General features: G+C 38.7%; 1 protein-coding gene across 6 annotated transcripts in view; it reads right to left on the minus strand.

The window, feature by feature from the left end:
- GTF2I (general transcription factor IIi) overlaps positions 1-24,806 on the minus strand; it is a 72,385-nt gene that overhangs the window by 26,120 nt on the left and 21,459 nt on the right. For 4 of the 6 annotated variants that reach the window (XM_082776647.1, XM_082776646.1, XM_082776650.1 and 1 more), the window contains exons 7-15: positions 24,733-24,781; positions 23,923-23,966; positions 22,555-22,632; positions 17,234-17,293; positions 13,355-13,417; positions 11,563-11,664; positions 7,092-7,157; positions 2,863-3,046; positions 979-1,037 (exon numbers count right to left, since the gene is read on the minus strand). In XM_082776647.1, coding sequence (XP_082632773.1) covers positions 979-1,037; positions 2,863-3,046; positions 7,092-7,157; positions 11,563-11,664; positions 13,355-13,417; positions 17,234-17,293; positions 22,555-22,632; positions 23,923-23,966; positions 24,733-24,781 — 705 coding nt within the window. The remainder of the gene's footprint in view (positions 1-978; positions 1,038-2,862; positions 3,047-7,091; positions 7,158-11,562; positions 11,665-13,354; positions 13,418-17,233; positions 17,294-22,554; positions 22,633-23,922; positions 23,967-24,732; positions 24,782-24,806) is intronic. The other 2 variants (XM_082776648.1, XM_082776651.1) reach the window with 2 other exon arrangements.

Raw genomic sequence — 24,806 nt, forward strand, 5'->3', positions numbered from 1 at the left:
TTCTTGCAGTTTTGTTTTTACACATCCATTTTTGTTATCTTTGGATGGTGCTCAGTGGACAAAACATCTCAGAGCAGGCACCTGCTGGTGGCAAATGACTCAGGTGGCTTTGCCACTACGCTACTACTAGAAAGCAAAGTCCCATCATCCGAGCAAGTCACTATATACGTGTCTATTCTGTCTCTAGAACCAGTGCATTCATTACTGCACTCAAGTTAATCTAATTTTGGCAAATACCACGTGTAAGCAAATATTCCATGATAGAGACAGTTCCCTAGCCGTTAAACTGTATCAGCTATAGGAACTATTGGCATTTCTCTATATTTTAACAGACTAGCACTTAGCTCATTATTTTTCTTTCTGGCCAGATGAATCAAAACAGATGGCAGTGTTAGCATTAGTTATTATATTTTTAAAAGATAAAAAAGTCTTGGATATCCAGTGTTACTTTTCACATCCTAACTTGACCTTCCTGATTTTCTTCTTAAACTCTTGAAAAAGGTTTCCTTGCTGTATTCCTGTTTTCAAAATAAAAAGAAGTAACACCTAATTTTTACATAACATTTCCAAACAGCAGATCAAAGCACATTACAGGGTACCGAAACGTGCCTGTTCCCACTCATAAACATTTAAAATTTTACATATGGCATTGATTAACATGTGCCAATTTATAAATTTTGGGACAGTGCATCATCAGAAAAATTTTATATCATCCTAAGTCTAATTATTTTAACTTAGAAAAGCATTGTACTCTTGAATAAAGAACATTGGGGAAAAACTACTAGATTTCCAAAGTATTTCCAGGATCCAAAGATTTAACTGGAAAATTGCTGTCAATTTCTTTGTAGCTAAAAAAAATTCAAAACACCAGGAATTACTTGCAGTGTGTTATTAGTAAAAGCAGATGGTAGTTACCGCTAAGACTGACAGACAAACAGGAAATCACCCTGTACTCAACTCACACATTTGAAGACCTACCTCCTGCAACTGGTTTGTCCAAGGGTACGTCTTCTCTTGTCGAATTCAAAAGCTCATGCCTAGGAGATTTAAGATACATGCTTCAACAGTGACAGACTTTGACAAACCAGAAGTTAGAGCCCACAGTTACAGCCTCTGTAGCAAACACACTACGAAATACAAGTTATCACTGAAGGATCAAAAGAAAAAAAGAAAACAACCAACAAACAAGGGATGTCAAGATTCATGATGCTAAATTCCACTTAACACCTAAGTATTATAAAAACTGGTTGGAACCCTCCTGACAAAAACATTTTTCGTTCCTGATACTCATATTCACCTGAGCCATAATATTTCGTGGTAACACATATGTATCACTAAAATTATCTCTGGGGCTAAAAGCACTTCCCAGCCAAACCACTATCAGAAACGAAGATCCAAATTGAAAATTCAACCATTAAAAACAAACATAAAAACAGGTATTTCTGTTTTCCAAATACATCTGGTTTTACCCACACTAGAATAAAGACAAATTTTGAAATTCTGACATCTCTCACAGCGATGAACTAGTTTTTGAGCTATTCTGGTTACCACAGATTGCAAGACTGATGAACAACATAAATGAGTTATTGTTAGCAACTAAGAGAAATTTGACAAGAGCCAGTGTTAGTATTACATTAATATTAAAATGTAGGCATAGTGTCTGATTTTAGGTGAGACAAAAGGTAGATCTACACCTCTCCCTCTTTTCTGATTATCTGCAAGCTTTAGGATGACAGAAACTGAACATGTAACTTCTCAAATGTCAAAAACTACCATCAGTGCTAAAGGTGGCATGCACAGGCTGTCACTTCCACTGATGCTGAGCCCAACCACTGCAATCAGCAGATTCCTATCCACTTCAAAAGCTCTTGGATTAGGCACTACACCCCTGCACAAAAGAAAAATGTCAGCTGTTATTCACAGTAGCTTCATTTAAACTGTAAATGCCCATCTGTGGTGTGAAACAACACATCTGCCTAAAGTGAAGCAACAAATTGCAAAAGATAAATATCCATGCACTGCCAAATCTGTGGATCAGCCTACCAAAGTGGAACCCACATTGCTAACATCTGGAAGTGCTCTGCAGCTCTGAGACCCAGCACTCAGCATCTCTACCGTTTCTCCATGTGTATCCTGAATTCACAATAGGTTCAGGCTCCCTTCAAATCCCATCTGTCTTTCTAGCAAGTAATGTCAGGGTTCTTCTAGAAAAGACACTGAGGCCAGAGATGAGGAGAAAGAAAGAAGCCCAGAACATCTTCTGTGTCTCACATCCTCACTTTAAAGACAGATGATACATTGCCAGGGCCATAGGGCAGGCAAACAGTCTCTAAGCACATCTGAGGCCTCCCCTCACAGCAGCTATCTGATCAAGACAACCCCAAAGGGACACACGCAACTAAATCATAAGAACCTGTTGCTGTTTTGGCCTCAAGCCTGTCCTGGGTGATACTATATATGGATAACACCATAGACACATCTATACCATTTCAGCAAGAGACAAATAAAAGCACAAGCTGAAATGTAGGCCAGGATCCTCAGATAGCCTAACATGTGCCAAGGTCAATGGCTTTCAACACACATTACAGCCATTGAGATTAAATTATTACAAAGAGATCTGCCCATGATATGATAAAAGTCTGTAATGCTGAAGAGATCTATGTAGATCTTAGTCACCACTGTGGTGCTCTGGTGATGTGAGAAGCTGAATTTATCAACAAATCAATCTGAAATGAAAAATACCCATCAGCGCGGCAGTAGAACACCTCTGTGGAAATCAGTTTGGTTGAAGACAAAATGAAGTAAAGCAGACCCTGAAGAAACCAACATGTAAAAAAGGGACAAAAATGCCAAATTCCTTACTTTTTAATCACAAACCGGATTCGCTCCTTCGCTAGAAGTATCCTCTCAAGACGGGGAATGCCGTACGTGGATGGCCTTCGGAAGGGAATTCCTTCTGGCAGCCCTTCCACATACAGGTCTTCCACGTGTGACTGGAAGAGTGGGTATGGGATAGACACCGGACCTTTAGCTTTTATAGCTTGAGCTTTAAGAGAAAAGGACAATCAAATCATTAGACTAGCTTGCGGCTCTATCCAAGCTTGACACCACTCTGAAAAACATTAGAATTAGCAGACAGGCGATCAACCTCTCAGCACTTTTAAACATGAAAACATTCATATTTGTGTTCTCCCTCCCCCCAGGCAAATCACTCTAAGTCACAGCAGAGAAGGTGGAGACCTGTATACATATGCATGCATATGCAGATTTCTTCTTTTGCATTTACTCTGTAAACATTTAATAAGACATGGCATTTGTTAGAGTGAAGTTTCATAGTATTTTAGTTTTGTTTAAAAACATGATTTAAAATATGAAATTATCTAGACTTAATTATACACCAAACATGTTTCAGTTCATTAGCTCTCGTTATCATTATTTGTTATGTTTAATGGTTTACAAATGTCATCGATGCCTGGGAGGGGGCACATATCCATTCTTTTGAGTGAATTCCTAAAGCTTTGGTGTGTTTTAGAAATGCACGAAATCACCAATCAATTCAACAGTATACCTCTAACACCACCCAGAAAAGTACGTCTTTGGAGCAAATGAAAAGCAAACAACAGATTCACACACAGCTGGAGAAAAAAAATAATCAATGTATTTCTTTAAGTTATGAGGACCTTAATCACATTAATATACCTATCATGCTGGCAAACCTTGGAGAACAGCAGGATGGTTTGCAAATACTGAGGGCTAATTTCTTTAGACTCATAAGAGTAAGTTAATTTTGTAGGCCATGCAAGAAGAATTCTTTATTAGCATCTGACCGGTCCGCAAACAGTGTGCTACGTTCTGTTGTTTTGCTATGGAAATTAAATACAAGAAATGACTTGAAGAAGAAAATATTTTAACAGATCAAAGAGGTGCCCTCAATGCAACTTGTTGAATGCAATTATGGATCTGAGGGGCAGCATTCGGCCTTTAAAGCTCACAAGAAGAGCGCACTGATTTCACCAGCACTGCAAGATATTCAGCCAACTGAAGCAATAAAAAAGCTTCTCAAGGATTTGTAAATTAACAAGGACAGTGCGGTCATAACTAAGTTTCCAGCAATTTATTCCAGGTGTCTAATTCAGCTCCTCCAGCTCTCCCAGCTCTTGGGGCAGGCCAGGCTCCTACAGGGAGAAGCCAGCAAGGGCAAGGAGCAGACATGGGCTGTGCTCCCCGTACTGATCCCGCACTGCGAAACCCCACATACAGAAATGTTCTCACACTGGACAGTGTGCAAGGCACTGAAGGACAGTCCAGATGAGGTCTAACCTCTGATCACAATGTTAAACACCAAGTGAAATGACCTGAGTTAGGCCAAACCAGAACACAGTGATGTGGCACGATTTCTGAAACTACTCGAGGCAGTTCTTCAAGCCACACATGGCAAATAGCCAGTGGTTCAGACACTGGTATATGCAAAATGCTCACGTTAACTTCCAGATTCTTAAAAGCCATCGAACAATTTAGGTTTTAAAGGCGTTTGGATAACACCCTTTCCACCATGTGGAAACAGACTGGTTCTAGGTGTGTTTATCACATAAGCACCTCGAGTGCTGTGTTCAGCTTTGGGCCCCACACTGCAAGGACACTGAGGCCTTAGAGCGTGTCCAGAGCAGGGCTATGAAGCTGGGGAAGGTTCTGGAGCACAAGTCCTGTGAGGAGCGGCTGAGGGAACTGGGGGTGTTTGATCTGGGGAAGAGGAGGCTCAAGGGAGGCCTCATTGCTCTCTGCAACTGCCTGAAAGGAAAGTGTGGGGAGCTGGGGGTCGGCCTCTCCTCAGATAACTGGTGATAGGACCAGAGGGAATGGCCTCAGGTTGTGCCAGGGGAGGTTCAGGCTGGAAATGATGAGACATTTCTGCTCAGAAAGAGCAGTCAGGCACTGGGATGGGTTGCCCAGGGAGTAGAGTCACCGTTTCTGGCGGTGTTCAAGGAAAGGTTGGACATGGTGCTTGGGGACATGGTTTAGTGGTGACATTGGTGGTAGGGGGTATTGGACCAGATGATCTTGGAGGTCTCTTCCGACCTTGATGATTCTGTGATTCTATGATTCTAAAAAGGGAAGCTTTGAAGATACCGTATGAATCTTTGTCTTATATTCTGATGAGCATTACATATAAAAATTGGTAAAACTGTGACAATTGTGTTTCAAGCAGACTTGATTCCAACTGCTACGTATACCACGGCCAAAACTAGAGACAGAATATATATGTACAAAGAGAAGGACATGACTTGAAAATGTCTCTTAGGAAACAGACTAAGAAAACCTGTCCAAACACGACTGTCAGAGACAGGACAATCTCTGAATGAGCTGTTGTGTATCGTACTAGTCCTTCACTAAAGTAGATTTTTATTGCAGTCATATACCTCTTCCAAGAAATTCAAACAAAACCTGCAGCCCTGGAGGCTGTTGTGGTGAGTAGTAAAAAGTGTAACAAATCCAGCAGCCGAGTTTCAGATGGAAAGAAGTGTTTGTGAACAACAACTGGCCAGGGGGAAAAAAATCAAGTACATCACTAAAATCTAGACCATTCCAGAGCTTCAGAGTAACAAAAATCCCATTTAAATAAATACCTAACAAAGTTTTTTTGTTTTGTTTTGTTTTTTGTTTTTACAAGTGAGAGTCTATTTCACCTAAACCAGGAAATGTTTTAGCAAATACTATTCAAACAAGGAACACAATCAGCAATACAGTTTACACTGAGACGAAGTGGTGGAGTCACCATCCATGGAGGTCTTTAAAAGACGTTTAGATGTTGAACTTAGCGATATGGTTTAGTGGAGGACTTGTTAGTGTTAGGTCAGAGGTTGGACTCGATGATATTGAGGTCTCTTCCAACCAAGACGATTCTGTGATTCTGTTTTGGATTTACAAGTTTTTGCTTAGAAATCTCTTTGGATATAGATTTCATTTTTATAAATTTGCCTATATTTGTGTGATTCTCTTTTGTATTTACGCCATAAAAAGTAATAACATTAGTTTACATCTAAACACCAAAATTAGTGTATTTTCAAGAGAAGCACTCTGAGAATTCTGGACATCCATAACTCATGTCAGGAAATAGGAAATCGCATGCCTATACAATTAGAAAGAACTAGAATCAGATATGGAATTGGTTTATGAATTAATTATGTGTTGTCATCCACAGGGAAAAAGGGGGTGGTTTAATACTGTATGACCTTCTACAGAAAGTCAGGAATAGCTCTTTCAATAGACTAGACAGATTTCTAGACTGGCTATGTGTAAACAACAAAACCAAAATTAAAGCAATTCTCAGAATTCAATGATGCTCCTTTCAAGAGAAATAAGTAAATAAATACTGTGAATCAGATTCTGAGCTGCTTTTATTTGGTATGAGTTGCTTTCAGGGGGCTATTTAAATGTCAGCTAATAGTCACACCTGAAACATCTAATGGCTCTAACATATTGTAAGCTCCATCCCAAGGATGCCTCCACTTCCGATGGCAGAGGAGCACCACTATACTATATATTTTGAAATTTTTACTAATGCTGTTTTACTCTGTGACATGTGGTCACAAAATATGTCTAGGTGCAACAACTGGAGACATTCCAGAGTCTAACACGCGTGTTTCTTTTTCTCTCCAGGAACCACTAAAATGTAATTGCTGCTTCACTGCAAATCAATCAATCAGAAAGCAACAATCAATCATCGGTAACCTCTCCCCAAAGACATTTCCTAAGATTATTTCACTTAAGAACTCAATGTAATTACAGGAAAAATGCCAACTCTCTCAAATGTGCGTGCCCAAGACATGAGCACATGGAAGCTCCAGGGAATTGAGCACAACTGAAAAATGAAATCAAGTTTTGCACTAAGATGCCAAACACAGTCACACAATTTCAAAATTACTCTGCTCATCAAAAAGCTCCTGCTCCCAGTCTTAAGCCTTCTATCATTTAACCCTTTGGTGCTGTCAATCCTGGTCCACTGCAGAGAGAACAAGATGCATGCCAAAATGCTGTGGTTTCCAGTGTCAAAGGACTAGAGGCAATTGTTTGGAAAGGAGCATAACACATACCATATTTTTTCTCAAACAGTTCTTCAACTTGCTTTCTCAAGTCTGTAATTCGAGCATTCCATTTCTCTGCAAAGAAAAGAAGAGAACATGTCATACCACAGATGAAACTGAGAATCTTGTTAAATCTCTAACTACTAACTGAAATACACACTGTTTTTATTGCTCGCTTGCACACAGATGCCTGGGGAGTATAGTATAGCCTATACCTCAAAATATATTGATACATTCTGAAAGAAAAAGCACAGATTAAAATGTTTTAGATTGCCTCCCAAACTTGTGCAGATGTAAAGTCAAGTTTAAAAACCGTAAAAGGACATAACCCAGGCTAAAGTCTGTCCAAAACTGGTTTCTCTTTGATGCAGCCCTCACTATCATCAGGGGAAAAGTCAATTTGAGCTGCTGGTGATAGCTGTCCAAAGCCAGGGCCTGAAAAGCTTAATAAAGCTTACAGCGAGTACATGATCATCTTTTGTGTCAATCTGTACAACTATATGGATCAGGAGGCATCATGCCATCCTCTTCCTTAATCCAGCATTTCCCCAAATCCTGATTTTGCAAGACATCCACATAATTCCTACTTCTGAAGTGGGATCTGAAGATGCAGGTTGCAAGGCAGAAGTTACCCTACTTGAACTGTGTATTCCCTGGAGAACTGGATTAATTGGCAATATTTTAACATCTTATTTTCTGCCTGTGACAGAGAGCACACATTTTCACAGTTTTTTTGTATCATCTCTATGCTTTAAGGAAAATGCCACAAGTCTTTTGTAGATGGTACCAGATGCTTGCTGGCCTTTAAAAATGAGTTAATAAGCAAGTTTACCTGCAGCTTATTTCTTACACCGAAGATTTGAGTCTAGTAACTGCAGAGGTCAAAATATGAGGCCATTCAACCTACTACAGTTCCTGTTGTCAAAAAGCTCTTCTATCAGATGAAATGGAGGAATTTTGAGTCCATATCAAAAGAATTTTAAATATTCGTTCTCAGACCAATGTATACAACTTTGATCACCATTTTTAAGCCTGAAGTTTTTAAATGTAATTTTGTAAACATCAAGAGGACAGCATACCTCAGATGTGGGCAAGAATAAGACCTAAGGAAAGACTGTTTTGGCATGCTGCCTTGCATCCATATAAACTCTTTATTCTAGTTATCTAGCAGATCATTTACATAAACTAACCTGTTTGTATTTTAATATTGCATGCTTGTAGATAAATTGACATAATTGCTTCTGCTGCCCTTTTTACTGCTACTCCGTAGTGCACAGATTCTTAGCTGTTAAATGTCTCCAGCACAATATTCTCTACTCCAGTGTCACTTTGACCATACTGAATTTACTGGGCTGAAGGGGAAACCCTGCTCCACTGCACAGAGCTGGTGAACACACACAGACAGTCCCAGGACAAGGGTTTTGAAAGGCACTTACACAACTCTAGATTGCAACCCGGGGAGAAACTGTCACAGAGTTGAGCTCCCTTCAAGTTCATCAAGGTCTGAGTCTGACTCAGCAAAAGCCCTACTCTAAAATTCAGTCTGGTTTTCTTAAGAGGGAGAACAGCCAGAAAGAATGTAATGCTGTATTGCAAAACAGCTATATACATGTATTTAAATTATGTTGTTTTGAATATTGGTTATTACTGCAGTATTAGGAGAGGCTGCTCCCATCCAGCCTTGTCTCCCTTTGCTCATTAGCACGCACAAGAGAGCACTCTTATGTGAGCCATTAAGTTGTCAAGGGTTCATTTTTTTTCAGTTATCAAATCTTACAATCACTGTCCAAATATTCCATGTGGATCTTTTCAATCAACTACCGCCATGCCTTTCTCTCTTCAACATAAACCTTACAGAGATTAATAATCAAATATATTTCAATATGGGCATGCTTACTCAGAATGCTGGATACAGAAAAAATAAGCAACTGAAAAAAATATCATCTGGCTCACATTTTGATCAGCGCACTGGTCTTTTAGGAACTTCTGTATTTTATGAGTAAATTGCCATATTAGGCTGCAGAGTCGTTTCAAAATTCGGAAGGGCTATCAGACAGCTGGGATTGTTTTTAATCAAATTGTCAGCATCATTAACCCCTTGGATTTGGACCAATTACTGTAGAAACATTTTGTCACATAATTCATGCCCACATAGGAAGGCTGAAGACCTACCTCAAACCTAAGCTCACATTCTGTTTTGGTAAACACTCTGCCAAGTAGTTTAGGTATTCTGCATCTACCTAGATAGGTAGTGGTTTCCTTCTATCCCTGTAAATACCTTCTGAGACCTTGGAACAACACCCTAAGGAAATAACAATCCCAACAATTTCCCCAGCCTGCCCACAGTCTGTTCAGTTTAGCCCACACTCTGCTACATGGAGACAGGCTCCAGGTAACATCCAACAGACTGGGGACAACCCGCACATAGGATGCAAAATCAGACTCAGCTACCGAGCATATTCCTACTCCCACCAACATGCCGTGGAGAAATAAAATGGCCAACAAGCAGCCACCTGAAGCATGCTGTAGCCTAAGAAAATCCATATTCAACAGCATGTCAGCATGGGGAAGAGCTACACGCAGTTTCCATCAGTGTCATAGACAACACCTTGAGACAACAGCTATGGGGACTTATTTTTCCCCTAAAATGCTATGACACAACTGCACTGACGTTTTGGGTCTTTAAGCTTCTGAGCTTTTGATTGAATCTCCCAGAAAGCAAAAATGTTGTGGGAAGATATTTTTACTGACAATGACAGTTCCTTTCAGCAAAGATATTTTTAACTTTTAGTGGTTGGTTCAGAAATATTTTTGAAATCCAACCTTCCTTCCTAAAGATCATCAATTTCCACCAAGCATCTTACCAGACACTTTTCATCCTCCCTCTGGTTACAATTATCTTGTTTTCCACCAGCTTCCTGTTTGCATGAAACCAAGAGCACAGCAAATCATTCACCCTGCTTCTCTGGCCTCTTGGGGTACCTGATCTCTGGCTCAATCAAGACATACAGGAAATGTCTCCAGCTCACAGTTATCAGACATCTGGAACTCATCAATGTTATGTAAAATACTGAAAGCTCTGATCAGATAAGACAGACTACTCTCTCAAGCATCTGTACCTCCTTCCCAGTCTGCTGAGTGCACATGCCGTTGTCATTCTGCAGCTACTCACGGTGTAATTAAACACCACCTTCCTCCTGTCCAACTGAATTGTCTGAGACTTCATTAGACAAAGATGCAAAATCCTCTGAGATGTCCAAATGCCAGCACTAAAACCACCAACAGTTGCTCCTTTTTTCAGTGTAGCAAGTCTGTATGCAGCAGTCTATTCCTCCAAAGCTTCCCACGTTCATTCTGTGGTGTTCCAACAATGCAAGGTCCACTCAAGCTTTTATCACCCAAATATTTTTCTACCTTTGCTCTCCATGTCTAGTCAACCTCACTGTTTATTCTTTTCAAATACTGCTGGCCTGCCAAGCTTAGATGCTGTTTTCTACTAAGGGAATAGATTCTAGCAAAAGCTTCTGTGGTATTAGCTGCTCAATTTCCTTCTCGAACTTTGCCACTGTGTTCTCCTGATCCAACCAAAGCTAACTGATGCTACGTGGGGAATTGCCTATTCACATCAATGATCTTTTGAGAATACAGCTCTTTTCTTTTTTTCTTTTTTTTTTCCCATTTTCACTGAAATTAGCATGAAATAGCATGTTTCACACAAAACAGATGTCGCAAGAGATTCTATGGAGATTTCTCAATTGACCCCAAATCCCAGCATTCCTAATCATCATCTTAAACACTGTGCCAAATGGCATATTCCTCATTGTGCAGAACCTTACAGAAGTATACAGACTCAAGGGATATCTGCCTAGATACCAACCCAAATCAAGAAAATAAAGGAGAGGTAGAGGACTGTGACAAATCACACGGAAAGTACCTTACAGCAGGAAAAACTGCAGCGTGTGGATGTCTTTCTACAGTAAGAACTCTACATAAGGTATCGTGGAAGAACACTACCAAACCCACCTCAACTTTTTGTATATCCACAAGGATGAAGGCATGCTACTCAGCATAATGGAGTCACTGGTTGCTTTCTCAAGAGTGGCTCGTCTCAGCACATCTTCATTGTTCACACCATGTATCAAGAAAGTCCAGCTAGACAGGCTCCTGATCTAAAGCCTGCCATAGCTGAGTACACTAGTGAATTTGGTCTGATTTTCTTGCCCAAGAAATCAGCTGATAAAGATCTGGAGTTATTTTTATTAAATTATTTGCAGTGTCTGTATTTGGTGGTCACTTTGACTAATGAAAATCAACAGAGGTAGCCTAAAGATGTTTATACTGCTGCAATCCATCTACAAAATAGCCCTGGGCTCTCAAATGAATATATGCATGGGTGTCTTATTCTGCCACTATGAAAGTATCTAACACCTTTTCACAAAGCAAAACTGAGAGAAGAAATAACCTTTAATTTCTATCTTACCAAAATTGAATTCTCTCACTTTTCTTCTGCCAGTATTGGCAGTTTCATTTGCTGACTCAGTGTTTTTCGGTTTCTTGTTAGGGGGCGAGTAGTCTTCATCATCTGAAAGAAGCATGAAGATACCACTGTTTTAACATTCAGAAAACTGACAAGCAATGTTGGAACTGTTTGAATTTCAAGATCTGCAAGCATCGATCATTGATAAGAGCTTCAAATTTTGCAACAAATAACTGATCTGAGTAACTTTAGAAAGCTACTGGCCTGTGTAAGAACAATCTGTGTGAAGCACAGGAGCACAAAGCGGAACAAAGCGAAAAATCAAGGCTTCTTTTGCACTTCCCAAGGAAAACAATATTGTGTTCTGAAATGCAATTAGTCATATCATGATCATAAAATGACTATACAACAGCAAGAAAAAACAGGAAATATATTGTGTAGACAGACTAGATTTTGTATCTAATTGTAAGTAACCTTCCACTAGTAAGTCTTGAAACACAATACCTAAGTTTGATCTTGAAGAGCTTAAAGGTGCTAAAAATAATTTCAGATCAAGATACAACTGAGGTACTTAACTGAAATTCATCTAACAGAAGGTCTGCCCTATCTCAAACATATACAAGTAGGTGGAGTGCAGACCTGCAACCCTCACTCATTTTTAGTGAGGTGCTACTCAGCCAGTTAGTTCCCAATCCAAAATAATAGTTTCTCTGCTAATTCACGACTTTAAGAAAACTGATCAATTACCAGTACTTCCATTCTTAGGCAAAATAAATGGTTACATCAGACAAAGATGTTCATTTCCCATCCAGAATAGCTCATGCCCAGGTCACCAGGCACATAGTTGACTTAGGAAGTGTAACATTACATACTGGCATCTCTTGCACCTATACACTTGTATTACTTTGTGGTAAAGGCATTTACATAGACACAGAATTTAGTGACTATTCTACCTACCTCTTTTGTTAAAGTAATGTAAGAATTTTCTCATTCCCCTATTATAAAAAGATAAAAGTAATCCCAACAAGCAAGAACTCTCTCCTAAAATGCATTGCCTAATTTCTAAATTGCTAATCTGGTGGTCTTCATTTTACCTATTCCAAAAGCAAGCAATGCCAAAGTCAATCTGAGAAGTGTTTTAATGCAATTACAGAACATGTAACTCACAAATATAAGAAATACAGCTCACTTCCAACCAAAACCCTACCATGAAAGAAACTTGGATACTGGTTAGTGGCTTTAGTACTATTTTCATTGCAGCTATACTGCTGATGAAAAAGGGGAATGGTAAATGTAAAGGTTTTTATCTCGTAGTTATCAGTATCAGACATGTAAATTGAAGCTTCACTTAACACCAACTGTAAAACATCACTTCTGCTATGATGCAATTCTTCACAGAATCTAGTGGTAACTTGAAATTGGATATAACTACTATGTGCTTAGAAAAGAACATGCTCTTCAGAATGAACATTATAAAAGCTTTTAAAAATCTAAATTAATGGCTGTTAAATAATGAGTACTCTGTATTATTAATACTTGAAAAATATATGAAAAACACACCTCTATCAGGCATTATTTCCAGACTGGCCCATGAAGTCCAATATGATTCAGCATGCTGTAGTTTTTCTTATCAAACAACTGGAATAAGGATGTTTAAAAGCAGTGCACAGTGCAAACTGCAGCCAAAGGCTGGTTCATAATCCTATTTATTCAGCGCTAATATAGGCATGGTTACAGCATTTTTTTTGACTTAAAAATGTCCAATGGACTGAAATAAAGGAACTGGATGACTAACCTTCAATGGTGACCTCGACCTCAGGATCCTCACTTGTTTCTGAAGGGGTGTGCTGGGAAGAATCTGAAGGGACAGAAACACAACTGGTGAACGACTGGCACAGAAAGGATTTTTAAGCAAATGCTCAATGATTTTGTATTTTAACTAACACCTGTCAAAGAAGCTCTCTGTCTCAACAAAACATTTTGCATTCACAGTGTGCAACAAAAACAGAAGCAATGATATCTTACCCTAAGCCTTTAAGCAACTCTAGACATGGGTAAGAAGGTAGGGATTATACATGCTAAATTGTGTGTGCAGCAGTGCAGAGAGTTGTCATTAATGACAGTAGGAAATTCTTTATTCTTGGCTTAATAGGATTAATAGAGTCATAAATATTTTTCTCTTTGTTATCAAGGATTACTGAATACATAAACAAAGGCTGTGTGCCCCTACAGATGATATATTTCTTTATCATTTATACAGACTTATAGTTGTTGCTCTGCAATGATTTCCCTGACAGGCTGCAAGGCCAACAGTAAAAAATGAAAGGGATATGCATAATCACAATGCTTGTGTTAGGGCAGTCTGCACCAATATAATAAACAGGATTAGGCCTATCAGCACCCTGTAGGAGAAAGAGCAATTTGAATTTAACTCCAATAAAGTTTAAAAAAGTGAAGCCAATTATATTGGAAACTATTTCAAAATTAAGTAGTAGTGTATGAAGGAAAATAATTATTCTGGCAATATATTCAAACAGTTCGGTGTTTGTACACTTTGAAGAATGTCTTCTTTCAGGTTTCTCTGAGCTCTATCACTTGGGGGGCAAGTCTGAAGGAATGTCCCCTTTTCACTGCTCTTCACATGATGCCACCTGTGGCAGAGATTCAGAAATACCTAGTGACGTACTGCAGCTGGAGTACATTCAAACTGTGTCAGCTATCATCAGGTTCATGGAAAACACACTATGGCATTTTGATCTAACTCAGACTGAGTGCTTGGTAGGTAACGAGCAAATGCAGACCACAACAAACAGAATGAATTAATAAGCAATGGTCTTTTAGTACGTGTGAACATGAAGTATCATCATAAAAATAAGTATCATGTCAATTCATCACGTAGAGTCTTTTATATATATATATATATATATAATATATATATATATATGCACATTTGTATATATATATATACACATTTGAAAAAGAAATACAATTGTGGTAAATTTTGTGGAAGTTTATGAACAGCCAGGAAGACTGAAAATGGGCCATTTAGTGTAGTACCAAGTCCCTGAGAACTAGTCCCAGTTAAAAGAAACATGCAAAAATATCAAACCAGATGGTAACAAAGCTCTGGAAGGAAACTCCCAGAGCAGATGTTTCTTCTTAAACCACATTAAACCGACTGGTTTAAACACTGAAGTATTTTTTAAAGCGAAGTATTATCACCACTAGGTATTTTTTTGCTAAGTAGTTCTCTGCATCAGGTAATAAGGTAAATGCACACAGCTGCTAAGCAGCAGCCTTCTTTATAGTTCTACATGTCATCATTGTCTGGCACTGTCTCCAGTTTCCCAAACGTGATTTCATTTGGTTTAGAACATTTCTTCTGATGCACATAACCTTCACTTTCTGATTACTGAATTTCAACTGCACCACGCTCATCCAGCCTTACTGAGACCTCACAAGCCTTTATCAGCCACAGCTAATCTGGGCAATTCCACGCTCAAGGTAATTTTATCACTTCCTCGTTCACCATCTTGTCAAGGCTACTGGAGGAAAAAAAAAATGTGAAAACCAGTGGTGACAGACACCAGAAGATACTTTTATACATGCATCCATTTTTTTTGCTATGCAGAAAGCAGTACCTTCTGCACATCTGCTACATCATGGCCCAATTGTCAGGGCAACTTTTGGAAGAACTTCCAATGCCTATTATCTACATTTCTTTAGTAATAGCTGGCAGGGTATTTGTCAAAGACTTCATGAAATTCAAGCACATTCATTGATTTTAATTCCTTACTCCTGTTTGTGAGGAGCAGACATAAACATTTATTTTTATTTTACAGAATCCAGGCAAGACCGTCTACACTGTATGCCTATTAATGGAAAAATGAAAACAAAGTTAGACTAAAATTAAAGTTGGACAAAACTAAGTTGTTAGGTGCAATTTTTGTAACTGCCCACAGATCTGCTGATAAACACCAACCCTCACAAACAACAGATTTAATCTATGTAGCAAAATCAGGGTGTAACTTTCAGCATATCTTTTTACAGAAGCTTGCAAAGCAGAACAGATTTGAGGAAAGGATGTAGGAAAAAACATATTGTGACACAAAGGGCCACACTCAGCATCCACAGCTATTTTACAGAGGCAAAACCAAAGCAAAGTCAAGAGTTTTGGTCATTTTATAGAACACTTCCCTCAGGCTCTTTCTTCATAACCAGACACAATGGCTCATGGCAGTATGCTTAGGAAAAAAAAGCACCTAGATTTTTTAATTTCTTTTCAAAAAAGTAGTGCTAGTTGCGAAGTCAGCAAGAGCCAAAAACTATATTCTCCTTCACCAAGAGAAATGCTTTTGAATTTCATGTAATGGTACCCTTAACTATGGTGACACTTATCTTCAAAGCAAAAATAATGAGATTTGCAAGAATGAGCACTGCTGCTAGCACAACTTGGCCTAAACATCCAAAAAAAAATCATGCCTCAGGTTCAAGGGCCAGGGGCTTAGAATGAAACCAGCTGCAGAATGGTGTACTCTTAATGTCATGTCAAAGCATTAAATGGTGGGTGAGGTGACAGGCACCTCACAAATGCAATTCATGATTTACAGAAATGACAACTCCATCCCAACTTGCCTATAGTAAGCCACAGAGTGGCAAGGTTTACGAGATTAAAACAAAATAGAAAAAGAGACAACCATGTGGAAATGTGGAAAGAGAATAGCTGGAGAAGAGGTACAGCTTTAACTAAGGTGCCATCTTTCCAAGTATTTCCGTAAAAAGAAAAATCCAGTGATGTTATTTATTTTCATGAAAAACATTTTGTATCTCTAACCTTCTACCAGTATTTCCTCATCTGTTTCTTCACTACAAACAGAACCCTGGTGGCTTCCTTTAGACAAATACAAAATAAAGACATACCGTAACAAAAATATATATATATATATTTTTTTTTAACATTGAGTATTCAAAGCAAGGATTTTCAGAAGCCAAAAATCCAGAATCATAACGTTCATATGAAAACCTAAAGAAGACAACTTCTGAATCTTAAAAATTGATGACAGCACGACCACTCTGACCATATAAGGAATGTCATAGCTTGAAACACTGATCAGTTTTTTCTAATGTCAGCAAATGGGCAAAAAGGTATTTTTAATTCAAACTGGAAAAGCTGGGAGAAAAAAAAAAAAGGTAAATTCATTTCATATATTGTTGAGAGTCAGCAAGGAACTGCTTCCCCTAAACACAAACTTTCTGTATGCTTGGTTGTCTATGTGTCTGCTCACTTCACACCCGTCTAAAGGAAAGAAATGATCAAGTTCTATTCACAATACATAAGCAGAGGCTCACTGAATTTTGTAACTAATTATGAAACAGACTGATTTTCATGAGAAACATACACTTGGCACTTATAAATTACTACTGCTTTAGAGTGATCAACCTGATGCTCCTTTTCAATTTTAGAAAAGAAATAGAAGAAATAAGATTCCTTTTTGCATGTCTCTTTATTTGGATACCTGAAAATTAAGGCACCTGAAAATTTCAATTATGTTTTAAAATTTAAATTTCAACACCCTAACTCTTCAAATCAAAGAGGCAGAGCCCTGGAAAGCAAAACTCACACAACGAACTCACAAAATGGATGTGAGGAAAAAAATAGAACTATAAGGCCTACCTGTGTAACTTTTTGCAAGAGCAATTTTTTCATCCATCTCTGATGTTTCAGAAGGGCCTGCTTGGGAACAAAGAGAATGCCTTTTAAATTGTCTGTCACAACAAACACATTTTCCCAGTCCATAGAGGAATTTACCAAATGACTCTTATCTTCACATATCATATGCTCATTCAATACTTTCTGTAAAGTTAACAGGGAAGTCTGTGAAATAACAACAACCTTTAAGTCTTTACTTGTTCAGTTTAGCAAAATACTAATTTGAGGGGCTAATGGAAAGTGCTTGCATTTCCTGCACTACTAAACAGTCAGAAAGACTCACGTAGAAAAGCAGGTTTTGAATGTTTGCATTTGTGTTAATAAACTAAACTAATTTTAAAGCATCAAACACTGATGGTTTTGATTTTTTTCAATTATCTTTTAATTAGCTCAGTCTTTTCCCTGTGAGTCAAAATTTATTTCCCCAGCAAACCCTTTCTGACTCTAAAATTTCTACCTACGTTAAATAGACAAAATCAGAAAGGTTGAAAACATTTACAGCACCACAAGTTTGCCTGCTTTTAACCACAACAGCTCTTTTGACTCCACGCATGGACTGCTTTACAAAGGCTGCTGCAGAAGCCCAGAAAGTAAAATTACCACCACCAAACCCCCACTGCTGAATGCTTTGGCACTACAGCAGCCAGACTGCAAGAGGGCCCCACCGACTGAGCAAGAGATCATTTCCTACCGCAGAAACAGCACGGGTGTATAAAACTAGCCTAAGTGTGGCAGACAGGAATACCATCCCAGGACTAACTGGAAGGATTTGGAATAGTTGTTCTCATAAACTGAATCACTTTTGCGTTCATTTGCAAATACAGTCTGCAGAACATTACACAACTCCCCAGAAATGGTGGCCATTTAGAGGGAGGTCTAAGAGGATACCAGCAATCAACATTAATAGTTTAACAGGAAAGGCTACTGTTAGCTCACAAGGCAAGTGAACTATTTTAAACTCTATTTCGTCCACACAGTGAGAAAAACTAGAAAAGACTGCTGCCACAATCAGACGATGAATATTTCAGTCTACTAAAAGTACATATACAATATTAAATACTACAACAGGCAATGAAAAAAAAAAAAAGCTGGAGTACACTGCTGGTGCTCTAGGACACAGGACAAGAAATTCTCATCAAAAGAGTGGGACTTGCAACTGTTAAGGGGGAGCAGGAATAGCACGTGCACTCACTGGACATGCTAGAATATGCCTCCGTGGCCTAAATTTGCTTTTATTTGACCAAACAGTTAGTGTATGCAGGCAGACAGGTGCGTCACTTCCTACGAGTTCTTCTGGAATATGCAATTTTTGTATTTTATAGTGCACCAGCACAAAAGCATGCATCCCATTACAGGCAAAAGCATATATTTTTGTGTTTATTCTGTAACTCTTTTTTTTAAAAAAAAAAAAAAAAAAAGTGACTAACACAGATTATTTTATGGAACTTGAAGAGCTTTTCCCATCGCTAGAATAGCCAAAAACAAGTAGCGTGATAATAAGATCAAAAAGAGTTCCATCTAGGAAGAGAAGTAGGAAGAAAATCACAAAAATGAATAAAGAAGAAAACTCATGAGGTAAGAATTTAATTCCAGTGCCGCAAGGACAGTGGAGGAAGGATGATCACAAAGGTGCAAAACTTAATTGCTAACACCCCAGGAAGCAGTTACACTAGAAGTAAAATCCTGCAATAAAGTCCTAGGAGCCTAATCTATCCGATTTGTAGGCAGAGCCACGCAGTATCACCTTGCATCAGAAGAAGTGCCAAGCACAGTTACCAGCTAACAGCAACTCTCCTGTGCAACACAAGAGGCTTACAAATTCTTTAACACTCAGACTAAATCTAGGTCTTTTGTGAGCCTTCTGCTGCTTCTCCTCTTTGCTTTCACTTTCCAAAGCTAGGCTGGATGGGGCTTTGAGCAAACTGCCCTACTGGGAGGTGTCCTGCCCATGGCAGGGGCTGGATGGCTGGATGGGCTTGAAGGTCCCTTCCAACCCAAACCGTTCTGTGATCCTACGAACTTCAAGGCACCTGAAGACTTGCATCCATAAAATCCATTGGACATCACGCTTCTGTCATGAAGTGCTTGGTACTTAGTCAGCAAATCGCTCAGTGCTATAAGGGCCATGTCTCCAAAAACCCTTGTTTCAGTCTGTGCTGATGAAGAGCATGTGTTCCCGAGTAATTTTCTTACTATATCCCTGCTTCTTTGGAAATTGAAAAAAAAAAAAAGATGGATAGCTCAATTCTGTTCTCTTAATTGCTTCAGAGCTGTTCTCCTTTTGGCACTGACAGTATCTTGACCTCATTCTTTTCAATTAAAACCTTTCCAGACAGCTTGGATCTTGTGGATGGCCTTCTAGTAAAAGCTCTGGGCTTTTTACTGACCAGTACGTTTACACATCAGCTAAACAGCCTCCTGAACACAAGGAAATGGGCATGGACACAGATCATAGAATCATAGAATCATAGAATATCCTGAGTTGGAAGGGACCCTTAAGGATCATCAAGTCCAACTCTTGACACCGCACAGGTCTACCCAAAAGTTCAGACCATGTGCCTAAGTTCACAGTCCAATCTCTTCTTAAATTCAGACAGGATGTATGTACTTGTTTCAAGGACACCAAACTAAGAACAGCATTTTAACTAACATCTCCTTTCAGAAAAGCCTTAAAAAATGGTACTTACAGATCAGGTATATACAGGAATGTTATATTTGGAATGCTCCCACATGCTTTATTTAGTCCTGATTTTTTTTTTTTACTATCCTTTTCCTCATATAGTCAGTCAAAATCTGGACCTTTCTCCCAAAACATTTTGTCTCTGATGTCAGACAAAGCATTTAATACTGCAGTGACCTTCACATTTGTCCAAGATACTGGAACCAAATCACCCACTGCCACACTGCTACTGCCTACCGATGGAAAACTGCCCCCATACCCGATCAGAGCACCCACATGAAATCTCTGGTGGTTAGAAGTTCCCATTTCCTACTCTTCATACAGTGTGCTGCTAACACATCTCTAAATTTAGTAATTCAGTATTAACTCACGGCAACATCCAAATGCTGCAAGGGATTAGCAGATGATAAGAGATGAAGAGAGCGCCTGTCCCCGGCTCTAACTTTGTCCCCTTTGATTAACTGGTAATTTGTGCATGCCACTAAGGCACGCAGGCCTTTGGTGAGCATCCTGGGTTTGTGAGAGGAAGCAGACACTCAGAGAAAAACAATAACTGTGAAATTTCACCAGGAAATCATATTCTCCAGGAGGCCCCTGGCACATTGCTGTTCTCTAACAGTGAAGTTGTTTGTTCTCATAAATCGATAAAGCCAGCTCTTGCTGGAGGGTATTTTTAGTAACAACTATGACCCTAGCCATTTCCCTTTCTTTCTGCAGCATGTGTCTACAAAGGAAATGCTGGGCAGCCAGACCCCGTCCTTCAAAGACACACCTTACTATAACTGTACTTTTCTTAGGTTTACTTCTCTGCACAGCATCTTCATGCACACTCGAGCCCCTACATCCCTCTTGAATTTATATCCTTCTGCATTTTTTGTACAACTTCTGTTTCAAACCTTAGAGTTCAAAGAAACGAAGGGGAAGCTCCTTTCCTTCAGGGGAAGGTGACAACATGACACCGTAATACCTCTCCTGGCTCACAGCACCCCCATCCTTTCTAACAGCACCTTCTGTTTGGTCTCATTTTAAATGTGAGATTGGGAGCGAAGTTAGAGGGATTTATTAACTGAGCAGGTATGATGTTATGTGGCTATCTGAAAAAAAAGCATATTACTTTCCACCAATCAGAATGATTAAATTTAGAGATAGGTAGGGAAAGACGAGAGAAATCCCCCAAGAAACCCACTTTGCTATGGAACCGTACTGTACAAATGGAATTTTTTAGTTCCAGCGTGCTGCACGACAATGGGTTACTGTGCTGTAAGTGGTTTCAGCACAGACGCTCCTCAAACAGGGTCAGATTACACTCCAGGCTACTGGCCAAATTCTGACATTGTTTTTATGCATGAAATGGAAAGCCACAAGGGGATGAAAAGCAAAAGAGATGACAGGGCTTGGCTTTGGAAGTAACAGTGATTAGGATGTCTCCAAAAAGGCATCTATTATTATTGCATTATATAATGCCTGTAAACCCATGGACCTCTGAGGCGAGGCGATTTACAAACACAAAGAAAAGATAATCCTAACCCCAGAGAATTCACCTTTCAGATTCCGCACCAGAGTAGTGATATTTTGGTACACCATATGGTTAAGATCATTCTGAACAATGTTTGTTCCTACGTTACTTAAGACATGCCAGTAAGAGAACACTGATTCTGCAATCCTGTAATTAGTAATTAAAACACGTATTAAAATAATCTCAAGAATTTTTGTGTCTAAACACACAAAAATGCTGTCTCAATAATAAATATTATTACAAAATGAAAGGATGTGCTGTTTTGCCCTTTGCTGTTGAACATACAGTTATCCTTCAGAGAGGCATGACAGCTTTCCTGTTTTTGTTTTTTTTTTGTTTTTTTTTGTATTGCTCAGACAATTAACCTAACAGCAGATGCAAGCAAGCTGAAATAATACATTCAGGGTTCTACTTATTTTATATTGCCATTTCTATTTAGGTCTTCTTTCTTACTGTTTATTTCAAGCTACAGAAATAATTTCTTATGATTTTCTCTATTCACTCCTGGCTGAGATTAATGTGCAGTATTTCAACTAGATGTGTATAGATGAGGCAAAGCAGCTGAGAAAGATTTAAAAACACACAGTTTTGAAGCTGAGTCATGGACCTCATAGATGTTGCTATTCTTTGTCAACAGAAATCTATCTTGTAACTTCCAAAACATTTTTGACACATATTGGTCCTTCCATACAAGGAAAGTGATTGATACACCATATAATTTACTGAAACTGTAAAGATCCAAGAAGTGCTCTGACCAGTAACATGACATTTTCTTTACTGTTTAAAGAGGCCAGTGGAATTAGTCTGCATACTGGACTCTCAGGATGAAAACAAAGGAACACCTGAAATTTCTCCTTAAGCCCCAAACACACTTACATTGTTGTGCCAACATTGTAGTGAAGAATACTGGAAGACCTGAAGCACAACTTAAATGGAATCCAGCATGGAAATGCTGTATCCTAACAGAGCTAAGTAAGCAGTTACATGTTTAACAGCCGCCAATAAGCAAAAAGAGAGGTACAGAGAGAGCAAGACTTAAGCAATCCAACCATTCAGGAGATAAGCAGGTACAAAAGTTAGCATCATTACCTGGAATATTATACTGATAGTAGTCAGGATCCTCTGACTCCTCCTTTACTGTTACTGTTGACATTTCCAGTGAAATTCCTGCAGAAGCAACAACGGAATCAAATAAGGAGACTAATGATAACCAAATTCTTAAAAACTAATAAAGAAATTAAAAAAAAAAAATAAATCACAACAACACCAAGATTCTATCTGGTCTTTAGTCCAAAAAAAAGAAGAAAAAGAAAATACAAGTACTGACACAGAAAATAATTGTTGAGCTAAAACAACAGTAACAAATGACATGCTGATGCTTCAAGTTTCTTGTGTCTGGGTGGTTACCATCAGAAGTGATCGAGTATGAAAGGCTTCCCTACAAACAGGCATCCCTGCAAATTGCTATCTGAGATCTGAAGAATTAAAAATAATGGTCTCCTTGCTTTTTGCCCACTACCAGCAGAAAAAAAAAAAAGAAAAAAAAAGGAAAAAAAAAAAAAGGTTTTTTAATCTCTTGTGCTAAAAGTACTTCAAGTACTTCTAGACCTACTCCAAGCTCACCCCTCTGTATCCCTAGTTTCAGATAAAGTCCAAATTTTGCTGCTCAAGGCAGCAACAATGACAGGCCTCAACTGCTCTTGGCTTTATCAAAGTGAACTATTTCCCCTGTATGCCTTCCCCCGTTCCCTAAAATGCTTTCAACACACTGGGGCAAAAGAATTACTTCAAACGTCTTGAAAGCAGCACTGGAAAGAAGGTGGTGAAAAGCTCAAGTTGACTCTTCAGTTGTGTTAAGCTAAATATTAACCTTTAAGGGTTACTAAACGCCAAGCTTGAAGTTATGAAGCAAACAGAACTAAACCAAAATACAGGACTAAACAAAAAATCTTGGTTTTGTGCAAAATGCCAAGCAGTGCAGCCCAACCTAACAAAGCAGAAGGTCAGAAGCTTATCTGCAGGCAGACTGGTAGCCTCCCTGGGATCATTCGTGGTTATCTCAAAGCACACACTTCAGCACTGCCCTGCTACCAACCACTCTGCCTTGCAGCAGCCTGTCCTAAGAGCAGGGGAACTTAAGATTGCTTGATTTTAGTTTTTAAAAACAATAAATAACATGCTTTGCTATTAAGAAATTATTTTAGTCTACAAGAAGTTACAAATCTCCTCCATCTAGAAATGGAAACCTCTAGCCAAGGTAAATAAATAAATAAATAAATAAAAATACATATAAAAACTGCAACTGAAAAGTGGCCATTTTTAAGTAAAGCTTTTCTTTCTCACACATCATGGATCTTTGCTGCTTTTATTGGATTTTCCTTTCATTCCTTAATAGAACCTTCTGAACAGAAACTGATTCATCATTTTTTGCAAATGAGGACAAAATTTTGAACATACCAGAATCCTCATTTGGTTCCGTTTTCACTTGAATAGGAGGACAACTATAAAAATAAACAAAACAAACACTGACATTATAAAAAAAATATATCACATTTCTGGAAAGTTCCTTCAGCTTTACAAGCTGTCTAGTAAAATCAACCTCACTGTATTGTTTTCAAACTAGAAAAACAGAAGTAAAAAGCTTAGCATCTTGGCTTATCTGAATTATCTTTAGGGAACAGGGAGGAATCTCCCGTCCCTACATTCTCAGGATGTGCACAATATTCAGGAGCATTCACCATTTAACAAAAAGTGCACTCAGAGCCACAGAAACAACTGCCATTTTGCTCTGTTTCCACATTAACCAATTTTTGATTTATTCCACATATAATCCCTTCATTGAAGAGTAAATATATATGTACTGGGTTTTTAATTGAGGAGGGGAAGGCAGGAGCATTACAGCTGTTCCCCATCACTGCTGCAGCACACAACAGGACAAACATCCCTGACTGACAGACCATGAATTAAGAACACTCGCTGGGCTAATTAAACTGAGGGGAAACTTTGCCATCTGTTTAATTCGTAACAGCTTCCCCACAAATAATGGTCAAAAGAAAGAGAAAATTCAACTTCATGCTTTTTATAATCCCATGCAAGCAAAAGTTATCCAAAGGTCAGTTGGACAGAGAAGGCACATTAAGAGAAAGATAAACTATATGAAAACACGCAGTTGGTACCAACATCAAATCATACTACACAAGCTTGTCTGTTTCTCAGTAGATGAAATATTTAAAGACAGGCAAAAAAACTACATTATTTTAAATTCACCTTCCACCTGGAGGTATAATTGAATGTGAAGGATCTGTCATATGAGCTCCTGAAAGTTAAAAGACAACCTTTGA

Source organism: Aythya marila, assembly GCF_965140915.1.
Source record: "Aythya marila genome assembly, chromosome: 20".
NCBI classification, from domain to species: domain Eukaryota; kingdom Metazoa; phylum Chordata; class Aves; order Anseriformes; family Anatidae; genus Aythya; species Aythya marila.